The 20,507-nt window shown below is 39.8% G+C and overlaps 1 protein-coding gene across 14 annotated transcripts in view; it reads left to right on the top strand.

The window, feature by feature from the left end:
- The window catches only part of IRF7 (interferon regulatory factor 7), a 207,756-nt gene that overhangs the window by 145,380 nt on the left and 41,869 nt on the right, over positions 1 to 20,507 (top strand). For 12 of the 14 annotated variants that reach the window (XM_056527142.1, XM_056527133.1, XM_056527139.1 and 9 more), the window contains 2 exons: positions 17,243 to 17,296; positions 20,067 to 20,214. In XM_056527142.1, the coding sequence (XP_056383117.1) occupies positions 17,274 to 17,296; positions 20,067 to 20,214 (171 nt within the window). In that variant the 5' untranslated portion in view covers positions 17,243 to 17,273. Of the gene's footprint in view, positions 1 to 9,439; positions 9,545 to 14,185; positions 14,312 to 17,242; positions 17,297 to 20,066; positions 20,215 to 20,507 lie in introns of those variants that run through there. The other 2 variants (XM_056527135.1, XM_056527141.1) reach the window with 2 other exon arrangements.

Here is a 20,507-nt window from a genome sequence, read left to right as displayed (position 1 = left end):
CATCATGTAATGTACTGAACTGGCTTAATGTAGAGATGGTGCAAGGTAAGTTAAGTAATATAAATGTAAGCAAATCTCCAGGGCCAGATGGATTGCACCCAAGAGTTCTTAGAGAGGTAAGTTCAGTAATATCTGTACCCTTGTTCATGATATTTAGAGATTCTCTGGTGTCTGGTATTGTGCCAAGGGACTGGCGCAAGGCAAATGTGGTGCCAATCTTCAAAAAGGGCTCTAGGTCTTCCCCAGGAAACTATAGACCGGTAAGTTTAACGTGCATTGTGGGTAAATTGTTTGAAGGACTTATAAGGGATTACATACAGGAATACATAGGGGATAATAGTACTATAAGTGATAACCAGCATGGGTTTACTAAGGATAGAAGTTGTCAAACCAATCTAATTTGCTTTTATGAAGAGGTGAGTAGAAGCCTTGACAGAGGAATGGCTGTGGATATGGTGTTTCTGGATTTTGCTAAAGCATTTGATACTGTCCCTCATAGACGTCTGACAGGTAAGTTAAGGTCTTTGGGTTTGGAAATTTTAGTTTGTAACTGGATTGAACACTGGCTCATGGATCGTACCCAGAGAGTGGTGGTCAATGATTCGTACTCTGATTGGTCCCCAGTAATTAGTGGTGTATCCCAAGGTTCAGTACTGGGCCCAATGTTGTTTAATTTATTTATCAATGATATAGAGGATGGTATTAACAGCTCTGTTTCTATCTTTGCAGATGACACCAAGCTTTGTAGCACAGTACAGTCTATAGAGGATGTGCATAAGTTACAAGATGACTTGGATAGACTAAGTGTCTGGGCATCCACTTGGCAAATGAGGTTCAATGTGGATAAATGTAAAGTTATGCATCTGGGTACTAATAACCTGCATGCGTCGTATGCCTTAGGGGGGATTAAACTGGCAGAGTCACTGGTAGAGAAGGATCTGGGTGTACTTGTAGATCACAGACTACAGAATAGCATGCAATGTCAGGCTGCTGCTTCCAAAGCCGGCAGGATATTGTCATGTATCAAAAGAGGCATGGACTCGAGGGACAGGGACATAATACTCCCCCTTTATAAAGCATTGGTACGGCCTCACCTGGAATATGCTGTTCAGTTTTGGTCGCCTGTACATAAAAGGGACACTGTGGAGCTGGAAAGGGTGCAGAGACGCGCGACTAAAGTAATATGGGGCATGGAACATCTTAGCTATGAGGAGCGATTAAAGGAGTTACAATTGTTTAGTCTTGAGAAGAGACGTTTAAGGGGGGATATGATAAACGCATATAAGTATATTAATGGCCCATGCAAAAAATATGGAGAAAAACTGTTCCAGGTTAAACCCCCCCAAAGGACGAGGGGGCACTCCCTCCGTCTGGAGAAGAAAAAGTTTAGTCTCAAGGGGCGACACGCCTTCTTTACCATGAGAACTGTGAACTTATGGAACAGTCTACCTCAGGAACTGGTCACAGCAGGAAAAATTAACAGCTTTAAAACAGGATTAGATACATTCCTGGAACAAAATAACATTAATGCTTATGAAGAAATATAAAATCCCATCCCTTCCCCAATATCGCACCACACCCCTACCCCTTAATTCCCTGGTGGAACCTGATGGATATATGTCTTTTTTCGACCATACTAACTATGTAACTAATTAATGACCCCTGTTCTGTGCCCCACACTTATAATGCCCCCTGTTCTGTGCCCCTCACATATATTGCCCCCTGTGCTGTTCCCCTCACATATATTGCCCCCTGTGCTGTGTCCCACACATATAATGCCCCCTGTGCTGTGCCCCTCACATATAATTCCCCAACTTGTGCCCCTCATATATAATGCCCCCATCATGCGCCCCTCACATATAATGCCCTCTGTGCTGTGCCCCTCACATATAATGCTCCTGTCATGTGCCCCTCACATATAATGCCCCCATTCTTTGCCCCTCACATATAATGCCCCCATCATAAGCCCCTCATATATAATGCCCCCTGTGCTGTGCGCCTCACATATAATGCCCCCTGAGGGGACAGGACAGGGGGCTTTATATGTGAAGGGCACAGCACAGGGGGCATTATATGTGAGGGGCGCATGATGGGGGCATTATATGTGCGGGATGCATGATGGGGGCATTATATGTGAGGGGCACAGCACAGGGGGCATTATATGTGCGGGACGCATGATGGGGGCTTTATATATGAGGGGCACATGATGGAGGCATTATATGTGAGGGGCAAAGAATGGGGGCATTATATGTGAAGAGCACAGCACAGGGGGCATTACATGTGTGGGGCACATGACAGGAGCATTATATGTGAGGGGCACAGCACAGAGGGCATTATTATGTGGGGGGAACAGGACGGGTCATAATTATATGTAGGGGCACAAGATGGGGCATTATTACTATATGTGAAGGCACAGAGTGTTTTGCCTTTCAGAAGTATAGTGTATATTATGAGGAATTTCTGGGATGGTACGTTTTTTAGGGGCCACAAAACATTATGGTATTTTACTCAGAGGGTGCACTGCACAGCAAGTTATATTCAGAGAATGCACTGTGTGGTAGTATTAGATTTAGAGGGCACAGTGTGTGGTAGTATTATATTCAGTGGGTACAGTGTGTGATAGTATTATATTTAGAGGGTGCAGTGTGTGATAGTATTATATTTAGAGGGTGCAGTGTGTGATAGTATTATATTCAGAGGGTGCAGTGTGTCATAGTATTATATTCAGAGGGTACAGTGTATGGCGGTATTATATTCAGAGGGTACAGTGTGTTGTATATTCAGGGGGTACAGTGAGTCAGAATTATATTCAGAGGGTGTGTGCCAGTATTATATTCAAAGAATACAGTGTTTGGCAGTATTATAATGGTAGATATATACAGATCACATCCTCAGCATGGTAGATATATATACAGATCACATCCTCAGCATGGTAGATATATATACAGATCACATCCTCAGCATGGTAGATATATACAGATCACATCCTCAGCATGGTAGATATATATACAGATCACATCCTCAGCATGGTAGATATATACAGATCACATCCTCAGCATGCTAGATATATACAGAGCACATCCTCAGCATGGTAGATATATACAGATCACATCCCCAGCATAGTATATATATACAGATCACATCCTCAGTATGATAGATATATATATATATATATATATATATATATATATATATATACAGATCACATCCTCAGCATGGTAAATATATACAGATCACATCCTCAGCATGGTAGATATATACAGATCACATCCTCAGCATGATATATATATATATATATATATATATATATATATATACATATACAGATCACATCCTCAGCATGATATATATATACAGATCACATCCTCAGCATGATATATATATGTACAGATCACATCCTCAGCATGGTAGATATATACAGATCACATCCTCAGCATGGTAGATATATACAGATCACATCCTCAGCATGGTAGATATATATATATATATATATATATATATATATATATGTATATATATATATATCTACCATGCTGAGGATGTGATCTGTATATATCTACCATGCTGAGGATGTGATCTGTATATATATACCATGCTGAGGATGTGATCTGTATATATCTACCATGCTGAGGAGATGATCTGTATATATATATACCATGCGGAGGATGTGATCTGTATATCTATCTACCATGCTGAGGATGTGATCTGTATATATATACCATGCTGAGGATGTGACCTGTATATATCTACCATGCTGAGGATGTGATCTGTATATATATATATCATGCTGAGGATGTGATCTGTATATATCTACCATGCTGAGGATTTGATCTGTATATATATACCATGCTGAGGATGTGATCTGTATATATATACCATGCTGAGGATGTGATCTGTATATATATACCATGCTGAGGATGTGATCTGTGTATATCTACCATGCTGAGGATGTGATCTGTATATATATATCTACCATGCTGAGGATGTGATCTGTATATCTCTACCATGCTGAGAATGTGATCTGTATACATATATCTACCATGCTGAGGATGTGATCTGTATATATATATATATATATATATATATATATATACCATGCTGAGGATGTGACCTGTATATATCTACCATGCTGAGGATGTGACCTGTATATATCTACCATGCTGAGGATGTGATCTGTATATATATACCATGCTGAGGATGTGATCTGTGTATATATATACCATGCTGAGGATGTGATCTGTATATATATACCATGCTGAGGATGTGATCTGTATATATCTTTCATGCTGAGGATGTGATCTGTATATATCTACCATGCTGAGGATGTGATCTGTATATATCTACCATGCTGAGGATGTGACCTGTATATATCTACCATGCTGAGGATGTGATCTGTGTATATATATATATATATATATATATATCATGCTGAGGATGTGATCTGTATATATCTACCATGCTGAGGATGTGATCTGTATATATATCTACCATGCTGAGGATGTGATCTGTATATATATCTACCATGCTGAGGATGTGATCTGTATATATATATATATATATATATATATATATATATATATACAGATCACATCCTCAGCATGGTAGATATATACAGATCACATCCTCAGCATGGTAGATATATACAGATCACATCCTCAGCATGGTAGATATATATAAACAGATCACATCCTCAGCATGGTAGATATATACAGGTCACATCCTCAGCATGGTAGATATATACAGATCACATCCTCAGCATGGTAGATATATATATACAGATCACATCCTCAGCATGGTATATATATACAGATCACATCCTCAGCATGGTAGAGATATACAGATCACATCCTCAGCATGGTAGATATATATATACAGATCACATCCTCAGCATGGTAGATATACACAGATCACATCCTCAGCATGGTATATATATACAGATCACATCCTCAGCATGGTAGATATATACAGATCACATCCTCAGCATGGTAGATATATACAGATCACATCCTCAGCATGGTATATATATATACAGATCACATCCTCAGCATGGTAGATATATACAGGTCACATCCTCAGCATGGTATATATATACAGATCACATCCTCAGCATGGTAGATATATACAGATCACATCCTCAGCATGGTATATATATATACAGATCACATCCTCAGCATGGTAGATATATACAGATCACATCCTCAGCATGGTATATATATACAGATCACATTTTCAGCATGGTAGATATATACAGATCACATCCTCAGCATGATATATATATATATATACAGATCACATCCTCAGCATGGTATATATATACAGATCACATCCTCAGCATGGTAGATAGATATACAGATCACATCCTCCGCATGGTATATATATATATATACAGATCATATCCTCAGCATGGTAGATATATACAGATCACTACCTCAGCATGGTATATATATACAGATCACATCCTCAGCATGGTAGATATATACAGATCACATCCTCAGCATGGTAGATATATACAGATCACATCCTCAGCATGGTAGATATATACAGATCACATCCTCAGCATGGTAGATATATACAGATCACATCCTCAGCATGGTAGATATATATATACAGATCACATCCTCAGCATGGTAGATATATATATACAGATCACATCCTCAGCATGATATATATATATATATATATATATATATATATATATACAGATCACATCCTCAGCATGGTAGATATATACAGATCATTTCCTCAGCATGGTAGAGATATACAGATCACATCCTCAGCATGGTAGATATATACAGATCACATCCTCAGCATGGTAGATATATACAGATCACATCCTCAGCAGGATATATATATATATACAGATCACATCCTCAGCATGGTAGATATATACAGATCACATCCTCAGCATGGTAGATATATATACAGATCACATCCTCAGCATGGTAGATATATACAGATCATATCCTCAGCATGGTAGATATATACAGATCACATCCTCAGCATGGTAGAGATATACAGATCACATCCTCAGCATGGTATATATATATATACAGATCACATCCTCAGCATGGTAGATATATACAGATCACATCCTCAGCATGGTAGAGATATACAGATCACATCCTCAGCAGGATATATATATATATACAGATCACATCCTCAGCATGGTAGATATATACAGATCACATCCTCCGCATGGTATATATATAGATCACATCCTCAGCATGGTAGATATATACAGATCACATCCTCAGCATGGTAGATAGATATACAGATCACATCCTCCGCATGGTATATATATATACAGATCATATCCTCAGCATGGTAGATATATACAGATCACATCCTCAGCATGGTAGATATATATACAGATCACATCCTCCGCATGGTATATATATATATATATATATATATATATATATATATATATATATACAGATCATATCCTCAGCATGGTAGATATATATATATATATATATATATATACAGATCACATCCTCAGCATGATATATATATATATACCGATCACATCCTCAGCATGAGATATATATATACAGATCACATCCTCAGCATGGTATATATATATATATATATATATATACAGATCACATCCTCAGCATGGTAGATGCTACATATCCTTTCCCAAGCATAGTTTATACTAGAAATCACATCCTTGGCATAGTAAATACAACAGATCACATCATCAGCATAGCAATACCTAAAACTCTTTCTAATAGTTTGTGGGGTGACAAGGAAAGACACCAGTTTGACACTGAATCAAATTCTCCCTAAGAAAGGCCTGAGCAAATATTTATAGGAAATTCCATATAGGTTACACAAAATAATCCACTTTCTACACACTAGATTTGTTGTGCATTTACTGTCCTTTACTTTTGCACCAACATAATGTAGCTACATATTTTAGCTGTTCATATACATAACTGTATGAGGTGCAGTCTTATTGTGTTTCGAGCTGTATATTTTAATTGTATGTAGCTTTTAGAGTACAGTATATGCCTTATATATGGAGATATCCTTCCCCCACTTACCATACATTGTGTTGACTACTGCTAGCAATGATGGTCAGCAGGCTTCAAGAACTGCCATGGCTTGTTTGAAGGGGTATTCCAGGATTTTTTTTTCTATATCAACTGGCTCCAGAAAGTTAAACAGATTTGTAAATTACTTCTATTAAAAAATCTTAATCCTTCCAATAGTTATTAGCTTCTGAAGTTGAGTTGTTATTTTCTGTCTAACTGCTCTCTGATTACTCACGTCCCGGGAGCTGTGTAGTTCCTATGGGGATATTCTCCCGGGACGTGACATCATCATTGAGCAGTTAGACAGAAAACTTCAGAAGCTAATAACTATTGGAAGGATTAAGATTTTTTAATAGAAGTAATTTACAAATCTGTTTAACTTTCCGGAGCCAGTTGAGATATTATATATATATATATATATATATATATATATATATATATATATATAAAAGGTTTTGCCTGGAATACCCCTTTAATCCTTCCAATAATTTTCAATAATGACTTAACACGCTAGGCTCCTATGTAGTTTTATTTAGGGGAAAATAATGGATCCTACAAAGTTATTGAGAGGATATGTGCGCCCCACTAGATTGGGCAGCTGTTTGCCGTGTGAGCTGTGGGCGGTGTGTGTTTGGACAAGATGCCACTATCACTTTAATGCTTGAGGCTCCTGATGGCAGTAACACATGTACTGTCCCGATAGAGGCCTGGTGGCTGCACATACAGGTTGTGTGAAGAGATAGTTTCTTTAAATTACTCCCTTATTCTCTAACTCAATATTTATTGTGTTAATGAAATAGCATTTTTATAACATGTTTTATAGTATAAAAACTGAATGTGATAAACATTATTAAGAATACTTTTCAGAAATATCTAAAGGGGTTGTCTGGTTTAGAAAAAAGACATACATTTAAAGGGGTACTCCAGTGAAAACCTTTTTTCTTTTAAATCAACTGGTGGCAGAAAGTTAAACATATTTGTAAATTATTTCTATTAAAAAATCTTAATCCTTCCTGTACTTATTAGCTGCTGAATACTACAGAAGAAATTCTTTTCTTTTTGGAATGCTCTCTGATGACATCACGAGCACAGTTCTCTCTGCTGACGTTATTATAATAATAACACTTTATTTATTGTTGTCCTTAGTGGGATTTGAACCCAAGTCCCCAGCACTGCAAGGCAGCAGTGCTAACCACTGAGCCACCATGCTGCCCTTAGCATACATCAGCTATGCATGGTTGCTAAAATGGACAGAGATGTCAGCAGAGAGCACTGTGCTCGTGATGTCATCAGTGTTCCAAAAAGAAAGGAATTTCCTCTGTAGCATTCAGCAGCTAATAAGTACTGGAAGGATTAAGATTTTTTAATAGAAGTAATTTACAAATATGTTTAACTTTCTGCCACCAGTTGATTTAAAAGAAAATAGGTTTTCACCGGAGTACCCCTTTAAAGGGTTTAATAGAGAGGGTTTCATCTTCTGGCCAAAGTGGAGAGTGGCCACAAAGAGCATATATATATATATATATATATATATATACCATGCTGAGGATGTGATCTGTATATATATATATATATATATATATATATATACCATGCTTAGGATGTGATCTGTATATATATATCTACCATGTTGAGGATGTGATCTGTATATATATATATATATATATACCATGCTGAGGATGTGATCTGTATATATATATATATATATATATATATATATATATATACCATGCTAAGGATGTGATCTGTATATATATCTACCATGCTGAGGATGTGATCTGTATATATCTACCATGCTGAGGATGTGATCTGTATATATCTACCATGTTGAGGATGTGATCTGTATATATCTACCATGCTGAGGATGTGATCTGTATATATATATATATATATATATATATATATATATATGCCATGCTGAGGATGTGATCTGTATATATATATATATATATATATATATATACCATGCTGAGGATGTGACCTGTATATATATATACCATGCTGAGGATGTGATCGGTATATATATATATATATATATATATATATATATACCATGCTGAGGATGTGATCTGTATATATATATATATATATATATATATATATATATATATATACCATGCTGAGGATGTGATCTGTATATATATATATATATATATATATATATATATATATATACCATGCTGAGGATATAATTCTAAGCATCTACCATGTTGATGATGGGATCTATAGGGATGTGTTTCTGGAACGTAAACACATTTTCGATGTCATGGTATCACTAGTCATTCTTTCTGAAGCTGTCATTCCTTACTGTCCCTCCTACCACACGTGACTCTCTCAGTACCACAGTCTGCTCTCAGTTGTTTCCTGTGCAGAGTCCTCCCCTACAATGTAACTCAGGCTTATTGGCTGCGTCCCCATGGGCTGGACGAGCTGGGTGAATATAAGTGACATGCCAGGGAAGTTCTGAGTATACAGAAGAGACAATATCTAGCTGCAAGCTTCAGGTAAAGCCATGGCTGCACAGATTGTGTAGTGATCATGATGTTCCTCCTATAGCTGCACACTGCTTAGTAATGACAATCCAGCTTGTTATTATATTCATACTATCTATGACAGGATGTTATTGCAAGTTGTTATTGGAATCTTCCAAATCTGCTGTATGTGTCCTAAATAGATGAAACTTTCTGCAACCTTATGGCAGGCTGCAGATAGGCTTTAGCCTAAGATATACGGGGGAGCGGGAACCTCATTTTTCAAAAACACTTATATAGACCGATATTTTGTGACGGGAGATAGTAATGGGATAAAGAGTTCATGCACCATTTCTCCCGTTACTATCTTCCGTCACAAAATAATGGCCGTTATTAATAACGGGCTATAACGGGTTAAAACGGCTATTAGAAAAATCCCATAGACTATAATGGGATTTTCTAACGGCCGTTAGGGATTTTGTAACTGCCGTTATACAGCTGATTTTCAGACAGAACTTGGTACAGATCTTTAAAACGGAGTAATTTTGTAGTGTGAAAGGGGCCTAAAAAGAAATGCACCACACCCAGACTGCATGTATCTTTACACTAAAGTGCACATTTTTGACAAGATCCCCAGCAATAACTTATTTGTGGGGAAAGCTTACAGTAAGGCTATGTTCACACATCAGAATTTCTGTGTGGAATTCCACATTGGAATTTTGCTCGGAGATTCCGCAGCAGCAGAGTCTCATTGAATTCAATGGGATTCTGCTGTGTTGTGCACACAGCAGAATTTCAGCGCCAGATGTTTCTGGCACAGAAATTCCGATTACCGTGTCGGCAGAAAGAATGAACTTCTATTCTCTGTGGACTCTGCACGGAATGCATAGACATCTATGAGATGATACATTCCCATGTGGTCCTAACCCGCAGTCTGCGGAATGTCTGCATGGAGATTTTCCGTGCGGACATTCTGACGTGTGAACAAAGCCTAAGGCTGGGTTCACATTCCGTAGTGTGCACTGAGCAGCGGAATCCTATTGATAGCAATGAGATTATGCTGCACTGGAATTCCTAAGCGGAATCCAAGGTGGAAATTCTGTGGTATGAGCCTAATTGTTCCGTTTCTCTGCCGCACCACCACGGGGCCAATGGGGCATTACAGACTGCCCATTCAAAGCAATGGTTTGTCTCCAGACAGGTCCTCCAGGCTCCAGAGAGAGACACTATATGGAGCCACTTTATACTCTGGCCAAGAGATGAACAGAGGATCCCACTTTAGAAATTCTGAGTATATGAAAACTGTTTTCTAAATTGGACAATCCCTTTAAAGTGAATGAGGTTTAGTGTAGTGGAGCTGCAGTACAATGCATAACCTCATGTGTGAGGACAGCTCTGTGTACTCCAGTAATGTTACTCTCGGGAAAACTACTTTAATAGCACCTTGCATTTTCCCAGACCAGACTGTCATTGTTACAACCTGATTCAATGAATGTGATAAACATAAAAGTAAAAATAATGATGATGTAAGAAAGTGATGATGTCAATTTTGATGCTACAATATAGCACAAAAAAAGAAAAAATATGATTCTGTTTCCCTGGACAGATAATCAGGGATCCACACTTACACACTACTGGGGGATCGGAGTGTAGGCTGAATGGATTATACAGAAATAATTGTTATCTTGCATTTTAAGGTGCTACATTTTCAGTATTCCTGTTTTACTGATGTGCACGTGGTTGGGAGTGTAGATCCGTGCATCTGGGGCTTGTAGTGGTCTTGTAGTGGTCTTGTAGTGGGCTTGTAGTGGTCTTGTAGTGGTCTTGTAGTGGGCTTGTAGTGGTCTTGTAGTGGTCTTGTAGTGGTCTTGTGGGGGGCTTGTAGTGGGCTTGTAGTGGGCTTGTAGTGGGCTTGTAGTGGTCTTGTAGTGTTGGGAGTGTAGATCCTTGCAGCTGGGGCTTGTAGTGGGCTTGTAGTGGTCTTGTAGTGGGCTTGTAGTGGTCTTGTAGTGGGCTTGTAATGGGCTTGTAGTGGTCTTGTAGTGGTCTTGTAGTGGTATTGTAGTGGGCTTGTAGTGGGCTTGTAATGGTCTTGTAGTGGGCTTGTAGTGGGCTTGTAGTGGTCTTGTAGTGGTCTTGTAGTGGTCTTGTAATGGGCTTGTAGTGGTCTTGTAGTGGGCTTGTAGTGGTCTTGTAGTGGTCTTGTAGTGGGCTTGTAGTGGGCTTGTAGTGGTCTTGTAGTGGTCTTGTAATGGGCTTGTAGTGGGCTTGTAGTGGTCTTGTAGTGGTCTTGTAATGGGCTTGTAGTAGGCTTGTAGTGGTCTTGTAGTGGGCTTGTAATGGGCTTGTAGTGGTCTTGTAGTGGTCTTGTAGTGGGCTTGTAGTGGGCTTGTAGTGGGCTTGTAATGGGCTTGTAGTGGGCTTGTAGTGGTCTTGTAGTGGTCTTGTAGTGGTCTTGTAGTGGGCTTGTAGTGGGCTTGTAATGGGCTTGTAGTGGGCTTGTAGTGGGCTTGTAGTGGGCTTGTAGTGGGCTTGTAGTGGGCTTGTAGTGGTCTTGTAGTGGGCTTGTAGTGGGCTTGTAGTGGTCTTGTAGTAGGCTTGTAGTGGTCTTGTAGTGGGCTTGTAGTGGGCTGGGCATATTGTATTGAATGACTTCCTAGCAGGCAGCTATAATGCTGAATGAGGATATAGATAGGTCGAGGGCAGTCCAAAAACTTCCTTAGGCACGCGAGACCTTATTCCACCCACTTACACATAAACACCTGTCAATGATGAGTGTTTATCAAAACTCACTGTCACTATTATTATTTAGAGACTGGGGCAAAGTCGTATGGAAAATAGAGCAGGAAGTGAAACTCTGTAAATTCTTGCAGACATACCAATAGTGAACTTCTGGAGAACAGATTGCCCTACAGTTATAAAAGTATTGTTGTGTAGGTGACTGAAATCACTGCGGGGTTTATAGTAACCTGTGCGGCTATTTATACGTCTCTTTTCTGGCTGATGGCTAACGTTTCCCGATAATAAGCCAATTCTACAGCTGTGTAGCCTTTTACATATGAAAACCACAAGTGATCTGAAGGTTCAAGGTTATAAGAAGACTCTAAGAAGGGAAGATTCTAACCACTAGCATAATAATAGGTATACAGTGATCCCTCAACTTACAATGGCCTCAACATACAATAGTTTCAACATACAATGGCCTATTCTGGACCATTGTAAGTTGAAACCAGACTCAACATACAATGTACGGACAGTCCAGATCTGTGAAACGTGTCAATGGCTGAAAGAACCGACCAATCAGAATGGGCATTCATTGGTAAAACCCCTGTATTACTGAAGTGCATGCACTGACTGGTGTCTGGTAACGCCCCCTACAGTACAGGGAGGTATTACATCTTCTGTACTCTTTACCTGTGCCACAGTTAGCTGCTCCTTGGGACACCAGGTAAGGGCAGCTCCATTTTACATTTTTAGGACATTGCGTGTTCTGTACAGGACCCTGAAGAAGCTCCTGCCCTCTACATAGACCAGTGTTTCCCAACCAGGGTGCCTCCAACTGTTGCAAAACTACAACTCCCAGCATGCCCGGACAGCCAAAGGCTGTCCGGGCATGCTGGGAGTTGTAATTTTGCAACAGCTGGAGGCACCCTGGTTGGGAAACGCTGACATAGACAGTGATTAACAGCTCCCAGCAGATCTTTCTTACTTTTATATGTAAGGACTTGCTTTATCTGTATTAGCTATCTACTCTTTTTCTTTAATTCTCACTTTTTTCCTATTTTTAGATTACATTTTGGGGCTTCAGAACCAATTACCAGGTTTCCATAGAGTTATGGTCTCAACATACAATGGTCGTCCTGGAACCGATTAATATTGTAACTTGAGGGACCACTGTATAACTCCTTGATAAAATGACTCAAGCACTAGAGATGGCGGCATCTATGGTACTCGTCACGAATACCTAGGGTGCATCCACTGTTACCTAGCTCAAGTCTGAAGGGGCACAAACATCTTTTATATGACACAATGTTGCTCATAGTCTGGCATAGAATTACATCATATCACAGGTAGTGCTGTGTAGGCTAAGGAGACAAATATGCCAATATGTAGTACTGTAACCTTTTTTTATTTCTAATGACTGGTGGAGAACCCTTTCCCCTATTGGACATTGACATAGCCAATACATATCTACATGGTGTCTCTAGTAGAAAAATCCTTTAACTTCAGTTACAAAACTTTCAAAATTTTACCCAAGTTTTAAAAGTTTTAAAGCTTTGGTTGTCACCTAAACTATAGGATGGCCATTCCCTAATGTGTCTACAAAGATTTTAAGATTTTCCCAGAATACCTGAAGTCACATTATTCCCAGAGCACTAATCTTTGGGAAGACATATGCAATAGATATGGGGAAAGTCTGGCTGGCCATGTCATATAACCTGGTTAGGATTCACAGTGATACATGTGTATGTTGTGTCTACCAAAACAATTTTTTACAGTGGCTTTCTACTCTGGCTAATAGGAATATCCTAGGTTAGGGAGTATCCAAAATAACCTGCCTGTGCCCTATTTATAAGGGATGAGATGAAACCGGATGATGCCATACATATATGTTCTTATGAGCTATGTATTTTATTAGTCTATAAATAATGACAACACATTTTGTCTTCCTAGAAGCAAGGGAGTGTCCCATTGAAATGTAATCCTGACATACCTGTATGGCAGCTTGTTGTGAGCCTTTACGGTCAGGCCTTTTATAGGAATCAGAGAAGCTTAAAATGAAGCAAATATTGCAATAGGGTAAATTGGTCGATATTGCTGTATGCCTTTTATACCATGAAGATATATGTTAGTAATAATAATCATTATAATAATATTATATATTATAAATAAATAAATAAAAAATGATCATATTATTGGGGAATGAACACCAAATGTCTAACCGCCTACAAACCAGGGATGGGCCATGGTCACCTGGGTAAAAGTAATCTATGTTTGCCAATCCAAGAGGTAGATGGGGGCTCAATGTGCCCCTGTCCTTCAAGGATTCACACACCTCCAGACAAATCTGACAATATAGAGGATTTTACTCAGAATTTAAAGGGTACCTCTCATCAAAAAAAATACTTTTGATATATTATAGATTAATGTATGCAGAATAACTTCACAATTGCATGTTATAAAAAAATATGCTTTTTTCTATTTAATTTTCCACTTTGAAGAAATGACCACTAGGGGTCTCCCTACCAGTCCTGGCAGCAAGCATTTCAGACTCATGCTGGAGTCCTAAACACTACGAGCTGCCAGTCTGCTTTGTTCACAAAGGAGAACACTCAGAGCTGCCAGCCTGCTTTGTTCACAGCCTGTTTGGCTGTGAACAAAGCAGGCTGGCAGCTCTGAGTGTTTAGGACTCCAGCATGAGTCAGAAATGCTTGCTGACAGGACTGATCGGGAAAAATACAATAGAAAGAAGCATATTTTTCATTAACATGCTATTGGAAAGTTATTCAACATTCATTAATCTAAAATAAATCAAAAGTTTATTTGATGAGAGGTACCCTTTAAGAATGGAAACAAAATTGGAAATAGCCTTTACAAATTCAATCTGTAACTGTATCGGTCAGTGTCACTTTATACCTGAGCTCTAGATGTCTGGATGTCCAAAGGTTGGTAAATTACTGTACGTAAGATCTTCAGTTCACAAACGTCATATCTGTTTTGCTTATTTCATGTTGTTTGTACGGAATGACATGACTACATTTATTATAGAGCAGTGTCGGCTCGGCATTATATCCATAATGTAACATGATGGCAGGCTTTTGTTGGCCTCAACTGGATGAAATAAGAGAAAATACAAAGTCTATGTAATACCCTACAGTCTGTTGGCACTTTTTTCCAAAGTTTTACCAAAAATTCAGTTCCTGATTTTTGCACTAAATTTTTAGGCTATGTTCACACAGCTTAAAAACATTCTGCACCTCTGCTTATTTCGGCAGCACTAGCACTGCTCGGAAATGTGTTGTCTTCATAGACGGCAATGAATTTCCATATGGAATCCGCAGAAACATTCCACAGGTTCAGCGTTTCTGCGGATGGCGGAATCAGGAAATTACGCCGTGTGCACAGTGCAACAGAACCCCTCTAAAATCAATGGGAAATTCTGACGTGTTAACATAGCCTCGGGATCCCCAGGGGTGTAGACTCAGTGCCAGCTACTAAGATAAAGTTTTTGTGACATCTTGGTATTCATGCTTTCATGCATAAAACATGATATACCGTATTTTTCACCGTAGAAGATGCACTTTTTCTTTCCCAAAACTGGGGAGGGGGAAAGTTGGTGCGTCTTATACGGCAAATACCTGCGGCCATTAACGGCCAGGACCCGCGACTAATACAGGACATCACCGATCGCGGTGATGCCCTGTATTAACCCTTCAGACGCGGCGATCAAAGCTGACCGCCGCACCTGGAGCGAAAATAACACTAACCCGTTCGGGACCGCCGCAGTGAAATCGTGGCATCCCGAACAGCTTACAGGACACCGGGAGGGACCTTACCTGCCTCCTCGGTGTCTGCTCCGTGACGGGATCCCCTGCATGGCCGGCGCTCTCCTTCGACGTCATCACGTCGTTGCGCACGCCGTCCCATCATCTAATAGGAGTGCGTGCGTGCGTAGCGACATGATGACGGCGACTGAGAGCGTGGATCCCGGGGAAGAAGACGTCCGGAGCGGCGGGGACACCACGGGGACGCGGTGAGAGCGATGGAGCGACATCCAGGGCAGCGGTGACGAGCAGTGAAGGGTCCGGAGCGGCGGGGACAGGTGAGTACTACCTCCTATCCAGTGGTCTTCAACCTGCGGACCTCCAGATGTTGCAAAACTACAACTCCCAGCATGCCCGGACAGCCAACGGCTATCCGGGCATGATGGGAGTTGTAGTTTTGCAACATCTGGAGGTCCGCAGGTTGAAGATCACTGTTGGGTGCAAAATCTTTTTTTTTCTAGATTTTGCACCTTTAAAATACGGTGCGTCTTATATGCCGGTACATCCTATAGGACGAAAAACACGGTATTACAAAATCTATGACTCTTTTTTTACATTCTGTTATAGTAAAGAATAAGTTCCTTATAGATTACATGGCACATTAAGAGAATACCAGCAGCACTCACCATTAAAACCATTGCTTTTAAAAAATGCTAATTAGAATTAAAAGTCAGAAGAGGGAGAACAGGTCCCCTTCTTTGCCCTTCGCCAGCCTATGGCTGTTTTGCGCCTTTTTCAATTCTATTTTGGAATAATAAAGCATTGGTTTCAATAGAGGCGAATGCTTCTATTGTTTTCCTGTTGTGATGTGGATTATGGACAACTTTATTACAATCCAGCAGAGCTCAACCTAGAAGCTTGGTGCCACTGAGTTTTGAATAGCTGCGTGACATTGTGGGGGTGTATATACTCTATTATTTTCTGACTTATTAAAGATTCAGTTCAAGAGTAAAGGTTAAGGAATAGGGATTATAGTTTTACATTTAGAACGTTTAGAGCTCTTCAGCGCCACCTAGAGTATATCAGGAGTGTTATACACATCTTACAACAGTAATCCAACTGTTAGCTGCAGTTCTCAAGACATTTCTGCATGGTAGTTTGAAATGGTTACTTATTTTTTGTTTCAATTTCCCATTATTTCTTCATATACTATGTAATTTGTAACCTTAATATTTTCTAATTTTAGATCGCTTTTGTGTTGTCTGCCTTCGCAGTGAATGAACAAGAAAATGCCCAGGAGGTATGGATGACACTAAGATGGAGCAATAAATATACCAGACATAATGTAAAAAGTGGATATGTTCCCACTGTAATGGATTCAGCCACTGCCTTCATGATTTATATAGTGCTAGAAACACAACAATTACCGTATAATCCGCTATTTGCAAAAGATTTGCTTTCTATTTGAATTCACTTTCATAAGTAGGGCCCTGTTCACATCACTTTAAAGGGGTACTCCAGTGAAAACTGGTGGCAGAAAGGTACACATATTTGTAAATTACTTCTATTAAAAAATCTTAATCCTTCCTGTACTTATTAGTTGCTGAATACTACAGAGGAAATTATTTTCTTTTTGGAATGCTCTCTGATGACATCACGAGCACAGTTATCTCTGCTGACATTATTATAATAATAATAACGCTTTATTTATTGTTGTCCTTAGTGGGATTTGAACCCAAGTCCCCAGCACTGCAAGGCAGCAGTGCTAACCACTGAGCTACCATGCTGCACTTAGCATACAACTGCTCTGCATGGTTGCTAAAATGGACAGAGATGTCAGCAGAGAGCACTGTGCTCGTGATGTCATCAGTGTTCCAAAAAGAAAGGAATTTCCTCTGTAGCATTCAGCAGCTAATAAGTACTGGAAGGATTAAGATTTTTTAATAGAAGTAATTTACAAATGTGTTTAACTTTCTGCCACCAGTTGATTTAAAAGAAAAAAGGTTTTCACAGGAGTACCCCTTTAAAGGGGAACCTGTCAGATAAAACCAGAGAAATCACATATAGATAAACCAGGAGATGCCTCCCCCGCCAGTCACTGCTTGCTCGCTGGGCTTGGTTGACAGGTCTCCCTGTGCATCTTCCCAGTATATACATCACATTATGTGAACACAGCCCCTATTTATAAAAGACAGCAGTGCATAGGGAATATATAATGCCACCATCATTATATTTTATAATACATAAATGAATGATTTATATTGTAATAAGATCTCAGCTCTGTTTCTTTAAAGGGGTATTCCAGGAACAAACTTTTTTTTTTTTAGATCAACTGGCTCTAGAAAGTTAAACAGATTTGTAAATGACCTCTATTAAAAAAATCTTAATCCTTCCAATAATTATCAGCTGTTGAAGTTGAGTTGTTCTTTTCTGTCTAAATGATCTCTGATGACACGTGTATCAGGAGCTGTCCAGAGTAGAAGCAAATTCCCATAGCAAACCTCTTCTACTCTGTGCAGTTCCTATGGGGATTTGCTTCTACTCTGGACAGCTCCCGAGACACGTGTCATCAGAGAGCACTTAGACAGAAAAGAACAATTCAACTTCAGCAGCTCATAAGTACTGAAAGGATTAAGATTTTTTAATAGAAGTCATTTACAAATCTGTTTAACTTTCTGGAGCCAGTTGATATATATATATATATATATATATATATATATATATATATATATATAAAGGTTTTTCCTGGATAACTCCTTTAATGTACAGATGTTACATTCTTATAGTACAAGGGGCCCATGTGAAGAACAAATTGAGAAAAATTTTTGCCCATATTTGGTCAATGGCTTATCCTGGGGATAGGCCGCCATCAGTATCAGATTAGCAAGGGTCCGACACCTGGTATCCCTGTTGATTAGCTGCACTTTACTAGCAGCGGGTTTCTCGCTGCGGGAATCCCACTGCGAGTTAAGCTACCATTGATTTAAATCGGTCCACAGACAGTGCGCAATGGTGTCAGATTTGGTTCAAATGAATGGTAGCGTAACTCGCAGCGGGAAACCCGCTGCTAGTTACTAGCGTGTGAACGCACCCTAAAAATAGAAGCAGACAGGTGTGTCCATTGTGTAGTGGCCTGCAACTCAACTTACATCAAAGCAGTGGTTCCGAACCAGTGTGCCTCCAGCTATTGCAAAACTACAATTCCCAGAATTCCCGGACAGCCAAAGGCTGTCGAGCATGCTGGGAGTTGTAGTTTTGCAACATCTGGAGGCACACTGGTTGGGAAACACTGCATTGAAGTATGGAGCTGTTTGTGTTTGCCTCTATTATGCATGTGGGTGCCACATTTCTGGCAAACAGCTGATTGGCTGGGGTACCAGGTGTTGGACCCCCACCAATCTGATATTGTTGGCCTCTCCTGTTGCAAAACTTCAACTCCTAGAATGCCCGGACTGCCAAAGGCTGTCGAGCATGCTGGGAGTTGTAGTTTTGCAACAGCTGGAGACACACTGTTTTGATAACACTGATCTACTCCTCCTCACCACTGTGATGCAGATGAGGAGGAATGAGGCCCACAGATATATGTATTTGGTGAAATTAACCCTTTAAATGCAAGGCTATGTGATCCATAGCTAAAGTGTAATTCCTTCAGCATCTATAGACAGATAAGGCAGGGATTTGGAATTCCTATCGCCCGACACCCGGGACATGCAGTTCCGCACGCCGGGCAGGTGAATTCTTCAGGCCCTTAGCCCTGCTTTGCCCCTGACAAGCACGGCTGCGCTCAGAGGGGTGTATGGAGCGGGCTCCTGACTCCTGCCCGCTCCATACTCTGCAGCCCCCGGCTGTTTTCAGTAGCCGGGGGCCGCCGTTAATAGCCCTTTAGATCGCCGCTGTCAAAGCTGACAGCGGCATCTAAAGGGACATGAGAATGCTCCCTGGTGGGCTAGTGGGGTGGATAAGGGACAAGTAGACTTTGCTCCATTTTAGTCCCATGGACAAGTAGTTTTTAATTTAATTTCCACACCCCTACATTTTATTAAATTATCATTTTTATACCCCAAAAACAGAGAGCTCTTCGGCCCTTGGCTAATTCGACAGATCAACGGCAACAATTATGGTGTTCGCTGGTTGGATGAAAGTCGAATATTATTCCGCCTGCCGTGGAAGCACCTAAATATGAAGAATGCAAATGAGAGGGATTATGGGATATTCAAGGCAAGTAGTTTAGTCATATATATAGTACAGTCACCTGTTATATTTTGTCTTTATCGTTTATTCTGTGATTCCATAAACAGAGAGAATTGTGATATTGTAGTAAATGATTTTCAGGAGTTACACAATTTTCCAATATATTTCAATTTCTTATGGGTTTCAAGATCTCCGCTAGCATTCACTCAATGGGAATGTTCATTGTTTATTATTGCTAATGGACAGAAAACTGTCATGTGATGGACACCCATATGCATTTCTTATGCGAGTAGCTTCACATTGGCGTTGTGCTCAGTCCC

The sequence above is a fragment of the Hyla sarda genome, chromosome 6 (assembly GCF_029499605.1).
Source record: "Hyla sarda isolate aHylSar1 chromosome 6, aHylSar1.hap1, whole genome shotgun sequence".
Classification (NCBI taxonomy): domain Eukaryota; kingdom Metazoa; phylum Chordata; class Amphibia; order Anura; family Hylidae; genus Hyla; species Hyla sarda.
The sequence above is the reverse complement of the archived record's forward strand: the minus strand, read 5'-3'. Positions and strand labels throughout refer to the sequence as shown.